The sequence below is a fragment of the Engraulis encrasicolus genome, chromosome 12 (assembly GCF_034702125.1).
Source record: "Engraulis encrasicolus isolate BLACKSEA-1 chromosome 12, IST_EnEncr_1.0, whole genome shotgun sequence".
NCBI lineage: Eukaryota > Metazoa > Chordata > Actinopteri > Clupeiformes > Engraulidae > Engraulis > Engraulis encrasicolus.
The window spans coordinates 40,478,359-40,488,308 of NC_085868.1; the positions used below are offsets into that span (position 1 = coordinate 40,478,359).

Sequence of the window (9,950 nt, forward strand, 5' to 3'; positions counted from 1 at the left end):
AATAGGCATCACCCTTGATAATGCCACAGAGCCTTTTATTTGTTTTTGTACAGTGTTCCAAATCTTTAGTGTATGTTTAACCCACATATTTTCTATTTTTATCTTTTTCTGAGCCCTTCGGTCCAGAAAAGGAAGTACAGATAATGGTATCCCAGTTAAAGAATTCTGTTCAATGGATAGCCATCCAGTTTCTTCAGCATTGGTCATCCATACCACTATCGCCCTGAGTTGGGCTGCCCAGTAATATAGTTTAAGATTAGGCAAACCCAGACCACCCCTTTTTTTGCTTGCCATCAGTATTTTTAGGCGTATTCTTGGCCTTCTATTTTGCCAAATAAATGTTGAGATACGCTTTTCAAGACATTTAATTGTTCTTTGTGGAATCAAAATCGGTAAAGATTGAAATAAAAAGAGGAGCCTAGGTAAAACATTCATTCTTACAGATTCTATTCTTCCAAAGAAGGACAGAGGTAGCACATCCCATCTGCTTAGATCTTGGTAGATCTCTTTAATTAGTTTGTCATAATTATAGTGGAAAAGCTGTGATGGTTTCGGTGTCAGGATAACTCCTAAATATCTAAACCCATTTTTGGATTTCTTAAATGATACTATACTGTCTAATTGTTGAGGCCATTCACCACGTATCATCATTGCTTCTGATTTGCTAGTGTTTATCTTATATCCAGATATTTCACTGTATTTATTTAGGCTATCTAAGAGTGCAGGGATTGAATCCATGGGCCTTTCTATAAATAACAATATGTCATCAGCAAAAAGAGCTAATTTGTGTTGACTCCCTCCATCATCAGGGATGCCCAGTATGAGAGGATTTGATCTTATTAGTTCTGCAAGTGGCTCTATGCTTAAGGCAAATAAAGAAGGAGATAAGGAGTCTCCTTGGCGAGTGCCACGGCTAAGTGGAAAAAAGTCTGAGCAATACCCATTTACTCTCACCCTAGATTTAGGGTCTTTGTAAAACAGGCGTATCCAGTTAGTAAACGTGTCATTGAAGCCCATGTGTCGTAGAGTATGTAGTAGGAAAGCCCAAGAAATTCTATCAAACGCAGATTGAGCATCCAAACTGATAAGTGCTGAAGGAGTATCTCTTTTGGCTATGTAAATGTAGGGCTCTCCTCACATTATCTACACCATGTCGATTTGTGATAAACCCAGTTTGGTCAGGCTTTACCAACTTGTGAATGATTTTCTGAATTCTTTTTGCTATTATTGAAGTGAGGATTTTAAAATCAACACACAGAAGGCTAATGGGGCGATATGATGCACATAGGGTTGGGTCCTTATTTTCTTTATGGATAACACTTATGATTGCCTCTGACCAAGATGCAGGTGCTTGTCCTTTTTCTAATGCAAAATTATAAGCATTGCACAGGATTGGGGTCAGCTCACCTACAAAGGCTTTATAATATTCCCCTGAGAAACCATCGGTTCCAGGAGATTTGTTATTTTTGAGTTGTGCAATAGTATTTTTTATTTCTTCTTCTGTGATTGGGCTTGACACCATGTCTGCCTCTTCTGATGTGAGTTTAGGCAAATCGATGGAGCTGAAAAAAGACTCCATCTTCTCATTTCTTTGTGGGTCTGACTGTTCCTCGTATAGTTTTCTATAATGCATGGCAAATGCCTTTGTGATGTCTGTGGGTTGTGTTAGGGTTTCACCATTATCAGGGCTTTTAATTTTGTGAACTGCCCTACTACTTTGCGCTTTTCGTAGCTGGAATGCTAGTAGTCGACTTGCTTTATTTCCCATTTCGTAGTATTTTCTATTTATAAATCTTAAAGCCCCTTCTGTTTTATATGTTAATAGGTCATCCAATTCTTTCCTTGTATCTTTCATAGCCTGTAAAGTGTCCTCTTTGTTAGATTGTTGATGTTCTCTTTCTAGTTGCTTTATTTTTTCTTCTAGTTTGTTCTGACTATTCACCCTTTGCTTTTTTAGTCTACATGAAATTGCAATAATACAACCCCTCATCACAGCCTTAGCCCCTTCCCACAAGGTTACTGGAGAAATTGTGTCATCTTCATTTGCCTCAAAATAGTGTTTTAATTCCTGGCGAATTTCTTGTTTAATAATTTCATCATTAAGTAATGATACATTGAGTCTCCAGTACCTAAAGGATTTTTTTGGCCCTAGTTCCATCTTTAAGGTGACTGGCGCATGGTCTGATATGGTGATTGGCTCTATTTTGCACTCTTTAACCCTATACAGATCTGGTCCTGATATTAGCATCATGTCCAGCCTGGAATAGCTGCCATGTACCTGTGACATAAAGGTGAAATCTTTTTCTCTGGGATGTAAACGCCTCCATACATCCACTAGGCCAAGTTCACTTGCCATTGCATGCAGTGTAGATGACTTTCTAGATATAGTGCTGCCCCCTGCTGGCAACTTATCCATATATTGGTTCCAGATACAATTAAAATCTCCGCCAATTAAAACCAAACCTTCCATCACATCTGCTAGTAATCCAGCTATATCTTTAAAGAAATCAGGGCTGTCCTCATTTGGGGCATATAAATTGAGCAGAGTTAGTTTTATGCCATTTATAGCTCCTTTTACAATAATATATCTACCCTCCTTATCTCTAACCATTTCTGTCTGACTGAAATATACTGATTTATTAAAGAGTATGGCCACCCCTCGCCTTCTCCCATTTTCAAATGACGAACTAAAAACTTGATCCACCCATTCCCTTTTAAGTTTAAGGTGCTCTTTCTCTGACAAGTGAGTTTCCTGGAGCATTGCTATAGAACATTGTAATTTTTTTAGATGGCTCAATATTTTTTTCCTTTTAATTGGGTTGCCTAATCCCTTCACATTGTAAGTAATAAAATTCAAACTATTCATACCTGTTATTATGCTGTTTCATATTCCTTTTGCATTTAAACCCATGTAATAACCTTTTTTTGCATCAGTAACCCAACTAGTAGACCTATTTTCCAGGTGACAACAACAAATAAAACAAAATATAAAACATGTAAAAACCAGAACAGTTAACTTCCACATGCCCAATATGTTTGCTAAAAGCCTATAACACAGTAAGAAAACCAGGCCCTGTAATTTAAGCAAACCATATCCCGGTGTATCCTGGGCAGAGGATGGTGACAGGTCCTCTGTGGGGTTCACACAAAGTGTCTTTGCTGCTGCCGTCTCGCTCTCGCGTCGGTTGCTGCTCAATGCGAGTGTGGCCAACTCACAGTTCAGTTGAGCTCCATCCAGTGAAAAGAAAAAGCGATGATAGTCCTAACGTTTGGTGCATTTAAAAAAAAAAACTCTCGACGATGATGACTCCCCCACTTAGGCTATTCAATAGCCTCGCGTTCCGCGGATGGTTCGCCAACCACTGCTGCCTCTTCCGTCTCACCCACGACTTGCCACCCGCTGAGGCGCAGTTCATCCTCCACCTGCGTTCTTTCGCCGATCTTTGGATAGATGTTGTACTCGGCCAGTTTTGGGAGGGCATCCTTCAGCGTGGAGAACGTGTGTTCTCCCGTGTCCATGGTCAATTTGAGTTGTGCTGGATAAATGCACTTGGCTTTAATGCCCTTCTTTTTCAGCTGCCTAGCCGCCCATCTCACGCTCGCCCTCTTCCTTTGCAATTCCGGAGAATAATCGTGGTCAAAGTATATTTGCTCATCATTGTATACTAATGTTTGGCTCCAAGCTTGTCGTAATATCTTCTCTTTGACGGCGAAGTCAAGGAACCTGACGATCAGGGACCTGGGAGGATCATTGGGTTTCTTTGCCTCAGATGTCAATGAGCGATGTGCCCTTTCTATTTGTATGGAGACGTCTGGCATTGGGTCTAGCACTGCGTGTATCAACTCTTCGACGAATTTCCTCACGTCTCTCCCCTCGCTCCCCTCAGGTAGGCTACCCTGTAGATTCTCATGTTGTTACGTCTCATTCGGTTCTGTAGGTCATCATACCTGGCAGTCAAATCTTTCTCTCTGCGTAGCAGATAGCGTATGGCCCTCTCGTACCGTCTTCCCTCATCTTCAGTAGCACTTACGCGTTCTTCTACCTCTGTAGTTCTTCTCTCTAGTCTTGTCATTTCCCCTTTCAGTTCTGCCATTGATGTCTCTAGCTTCCTGAGGGTTTGATTATGTCCTTCCAAATTCTCAGATCTGATCTTTGCTAGCTCCGCTAATATTTTAGCCTCAAATGAGCCACCATTGCCTCTCGCCTCGTGCTGAGTCTGCTGACCTGGTTTCGGATTCGGAGTATCATTTTTCTCTTTCGAAGTATCTGGCTTTGCAGTCGAGGCTTTTCTTGTTGTTGCCATCTTCGATATGTCATATAACGTCGAGTATTAACTTAAGTTAGGTTATTTAGTATTTTTTGGACGGAGCTCAACTTTTTGGGTGCTGTTCAGCACATGACGTCACCGGAAGTCCTAATTCATGTTCTATATCGCTTTGTCCTGATGTGACTGCTCCATACATTTGTTATAATAATAACATTTTTCCAAGTACAGGTTTTTTCCTGATTTGCTCTCAACTCCTAAAAACCTCCTCTGGTATCCTCCCATTTTTGGAATTACACACACGAAGTGAAACCCTCGAAAAGACGACACGGACGCCACCTTCACCTGTATGTGTTCATTAGTCCAATTAGTCCATTAGTCCATTAGTTCATTTGTCAATCGACAAGAGAGGACATGAGCTGACTGCAGAGAATAGAATGGATTGGAATAGAATGCCATAGGAGGGGTAATTAAAGAATGACACAGTAGATTGGAAATGGCAGAACCTCACTGTTGTTCAGCAGAGGTGGTGGAGAAAACGCGTTTGGATCAACCATTTCCTGACCCTTCTGATGTTTAATAAACATACAAATAAACAAACAGCTTATTTTTTAAAATTGTTAAGTGAAAAAGCACAGACAAGAAATGTTTCTATGTTTTTAAGATGAGATATCCACCACTGCTGTTTAGATTGGCTTGAACAATGTACTTAGGGAGTAGAAAACATGAATTATGGAATTATAAATTATGTCGTAGGATGAATTATGCAGTAGGATTTGATGGAATTCTACAGTAGATATTAGATGCATGACAATTACAGTCAATTTCATTATAATTTTGTTGCTTTTAATCTCATTTTAGGTTGCTCCAAACTTGGCTGAAACACTCTATAGGTATCGAACAGACCTGGAGATCATTTTCAACATCATAGATAAAGATCACTCGGGTAAGTTTGGTAATGTCCCAGCTTTGTGGTCTTGAGGTTTACTGACAGAATAAACCATGCCGTTAATAAAGCCACAGGGGTGTGGTGTTCAAGGATAAACATGACGGAGATGCAACACTTGCCAAAAACATCACGATGTACTCATGATTATGTTTTCAGATTTTTGCCTGGGTGGACTCTGCTAAAGCCATGCCAGAAATTAAAATGTCCTGGCAAAGATCCTACGTGATTGAAATGTTTTGCATCTTGTGTAACATGTGTTTGTATGTGGGTGGAACCAGCATGTGGATACACTTAATCCCACTGTGTGATACATTTGTCTACCACATGTATTCATTTTTTTTTTTTTACGTTTTTGGCCTTATGCCTTCATTGGAGAGAATAGTGAAGGTGGTGACAAGAAGTAAGTGGGAGAGAGAGATGGGGTAGGACTGGGAAATGACCCAGGCTGGATTCAAACAGGGGTCCCCACAGGTAACTGAGTTTCCCATTTACTGTAGAGGAGTATTCATTTTTTAATGTCTTACCATAAGTTTCCCACTCTTTCCCTTAGCTCACTCACTGCCATTAACATCAGTTATGCTTTTTTTTATAGCAAAGCCTTTGGGATCATCTCTGCAACTTTGTGTGAAACAAAATCAGGTTTCTACACATAGGAAGTGATCTTGGAGGTGTCAGAAGTGTTATTCTGGATAGTCAGAGCCATTAGTTCTACTTCAAAACTCATGGGGACTTTGTTTCGGAAATAGCTGGTAGCCAATGAGTTAAAAACATTTCATATATCCTCCATTTGATTCTGCCTCAGGCCTCATTTCCATCGAGGAGTTCCGTCAGACGTGGAAGCTGTTCAGCTCCCACCTGGGCATGACGGTGAGGGAGGACTCCATCGAGGAGATGGCGCGCAGCATCGACTTCAACAAAGACGGCAGCATAGACTTCAACGAGTTCCTGGAGGCCTTCCGCGTGGTGCACAAGCTGGACGTCAAGGAGCAGCAGCAGGGTTGAGATGTGCACAGCAAATTTTGGAGTGTCGATTAAACACTAATAGAGTTGTACCAACACTGTGAGTGTTGAAATAGACTATCTTGGTGTTGAATCAACACTGTAAAAACTCACTGTGTAGGAGCCCCCTTTTAAGAGGGGTGATTGTCAAGGCTATGGAGAGAGGAGCCTGAAGACATGTTTTTGATTGTTTCATTATTATTTTTATTATCCTAAGGAGCAGCAGCAGTGGAGATGTGTGAACGCCTTTTTGGGATGACGATGGCCTGGATAGATTAGCCTGGGAATTCCCATGCTGCCGCGTGTGCTCATTCCAATCTGAAGGTCAGCATGGAACCCTGCACTGAAATCTTAGCCTGAGTTTGGGATCCCAACCACAGAAAGGGGATGAAGGGCAAAATGTATTATTATACAAACGGAAACTTGTATTTTGTTTACAAATCCACCAGTCAGAAATGTTCTTTCTCGCTTGCACCCACCACTTCCCCGTTCACCTCCCTCATGCCGCTATTCTATTGATCGTCAAGCATCTAGCCCTAGCTTCCTCTCAGATCACCTCACTCCATTGCTCTCCAACCATCATCCACCGGGGAGTGTCCGCTCAGAGTTCACACATACAGTGAGTCCAATATGTATTTGATCCCTTGCTGATTTTGCCCGTTTGCCCACTAATAAAGACATGATCAGTCTATAAATTTATGATAATATGTATTCAAACATGGAGAGACAGAATATCAAAAAGAAATTCCAGAAAATAACTTAAAATAATATATTTAATTTATTTGTATTTAATTTAGGGTAATAAGTATTTGACCCCTCTAGCTAAAGAAGATAAAGTGCTTTGTGGCAAAGCCCTAGTTTTCTAGCACTGAGGTTAGATGCTTCTTTTAGTTAATGACAATGTTTGTGCATATAGTAGAAACTATTTTTGCCCATTTCTCTTTGCACATTATCTCTAAAACATTAATAGTTTGTGGCTGTAGCTTGGCAAATGGGAGGTTCAGTTCTCTCCATAGAATTACTATAGGGTTAATATTTGGAGACTGTCTAGGCCACTTCACGACTTTAATATGCTTCTTATTGAGCCACTCCTTCGTTGCTTTGACTGTATGTTGTGTATTATTGTCATGTTGGGAGATCCAACAATGGCCCACCCATCAGTGTAGTGGTGGAGGGAAGGACGTTTGCACTCAGGACTGCACATTACATGTCTACCTCCATCCATTAATTGACGATGTGAAGTTGTCCTGTGCCTTGGCCAGACAAACACCCTCAAACCATAATGATACCACTCTCATGCATGATGGTGAGGAGGGTGTTCTTGGGATCATAGACAGCAGTACTCTTTCTCAAAACACATTGAATTGTGATAAGGCCAAACAGCTTGATTTTGGTTTCATCTGACTACAGCACCTCCTTATCATATCCTAAACCAGTCTGATGTCCGTTGGCAAACCTCAAGTGGGACTGCGCAGGTTCCTTCTGAAGTAGAGGTACCATGTGTGCACTACAGGATTTTAAACCTCTGTGGCATTAAGTGCTACCAGTAGTTTTCTCAGTGATTTTGGTCCCAGTAGCTTTGATATCATTGCCTAGTTCATCCCGTATAGCTCTAGGGTGATTTATTTCTGTTCTCATGATTATCAAATCCCTACAAAAGGTCAAATCTTGTATAGAACCCCAGACAGGCTGATGGATAGTCATTTTGTATTCCTCACATTTTGGAAGAAATGCATCAACAGCTGGGTCATTAATACCCAGTCTCTTTCTTGTGGTTTTGCAGCCCATTTAATCTTTGTTTAGGTCTAAAATCGTGTCCCTGATATCATTTGACCGCTCTTTGGTCTTTCCCATGCTGGTGAGGTTGGAGTGCGACTGATTCACTCATACTATGGACTGATTCTGCTGATTCAATGTGTCTTTTATGCATGTTAGTATGTACAGGTGTCTTTAATTCAGATGACAAGTTGATCGGAAGTGCCCATCTGGTCTGTGGGCCCGGAACTGTAATCAGTTGGCAGGGGATCAAATACTTATTTTGCTCGATGAAATGGAAATAAATTAATATATATTCTCTTAAGTTAATTTCTGGATTTTCTTTTTGATATTCTGTCTCTCCATATTAGAATACATATTATCATAACATTTATTGACTGATCATGTCTTTGTTAGTAGGCAAACCAACAAAATCAGCAAGGGATCAAATACATATTGGACTCACTGTATCTGCGGGTGCAGATACTGCCCGAGCTCTCAGTGGTGCCCCGTACTCCCAAGCTCGAGAATGTTTGCTGCATAGACATTACTCGGCTGTGGCAGTACTTCAGCACCATGGCCAGCGATCTTGCCCAATATGCCACGTAATCTCTCAGCTTCTTGAGTGCAGTGGTCCCTGCGGAACCCGTGAAGCACTTTGATGATCAGTCCACCACGTGGACAGCCACTCTCCTGCGAGAGCGTTACGATCACGAGAAGTCCGTTCTCTGGCGAGAACGAAGATGTGCATACATGCTTAATCCAAATTTCAGACAGTGAACTAATGAAATGGTTTAAGTTCTAGTTCAAGTAAGTCCAAGTTCATTTTAAATGGTTTGGATTGACCTCCCCTACGAGAAATTTAATAGATGGTTCCCCGATTATATCTCACTTGTGATCTAGCCTGATAATTGTCTACACTGTCTTCAGGCGAACAGGTGGACAGTGTGTGAAAATGTACCATCACATGCATTGGAGTCCAGCATCAATTTAAAAATCAATTTCTATAACAAAAGATGCACATGGAGACTTTGAATAATGCAGAACTGTTCAGTGATTTCATTATTTTATTTATTTTGGCATTTTTGAAAATTATATGCAAAGGAATGCATTACTGATTTCACTTCTTATTGTTTTGGTATATTAGTACACAAAATAGTTGGAAACGGACATTGGGATGATAGTATCTTGGTTAATGGTTTGCCATTATTCAAAACATGTTTAACTCTGGTTCAGCTCTAAAGCACTGTAACGACAATTGCATTGTCTTATTATTGCCCTTTAATGCTCACGATTGGAAAGCAATATGTGTCTGATTGCACAAGTGTTATTCCTGCCTTTGTATCCCCTGTGTGTGTGCGGTGGTGGAATAAGTTCCTATCCTGCTATGGGAGTGTTGAAGTAGGCTGCCCATACTACACAGGGAAAAAAAGTTGAGGGAGAAGAACATCCAAGTGGCAAGAAGTGAAATGTGGGTTAGACAGGAAACCAGACTTTCCATAGCAACAAAAACATGTTGGTTGCAGCCCTGAAATGTGTTACACATGTCTGAAGAAAAATGACTTTTGTTAAAGATTTCACGCTTATTGCTTGAGAGTAATTCATCATTTAGGACTCAATGACCATATACTATGCTATACTTGTATGTGCGTGCCTGAAGCAGGCAGACACACAGACAGCCGACATCAGACATTCTATTTTCTCTAAGTGCACCTGTCTACGGCAAGCATCATCTGTAAAAGACATCTCTCCACACTTCTGTAGATGTGTACCCATTACAGTTCCCTGCAGCACACCTTGGGGACGTTACTTCATCGCTTCTCTTCAGGGGTGAATTTCTCAAAACCAAAGTTGCTAACTACAGAAGCTACTTTGCTGTTTTCAATGCATTTTCCCATTGGCAACTACCGAAGTTGCTAACAGGCTAACAACTTCTCTTTTGAGAAACTCACCCCAGTTTTGGAGGGAGAGAAGGGGGAAGT

At 40.8% G+C, this 9,950-nt stretch overlaps 1 protein-coding gene across 1 annotated transcript in view; it reads left to right on the plus strand.

Moving 5' to 3' along the window:
* ppef1 (protein phosphatase, EF-hand calcium binding domain 1) overlaps positions 1–6,233 on the plus strand; it is a 26,528-nt gene extending 20,295 nt beyond the window's left edge. Inside the window, exons 16-17 of the mRNA XM_063212707.1 lie at positions 5,127–5,211; positions 6,017–6,233. Coding sequence (XP_063068777.1) covers positions 5,127–5,211; positions 6,017–6,216 — 285 coding nt within the window. The 3' untranslated portion in view covers positions 6,217–6,233. The remainder of the gene's footprint in view (positions 1–5,126; positions 5,212–6,016) is intronic.
* The last annotated feature ends 3,717 nt before the right edge of the window (positions 6,234–9,950 follow it).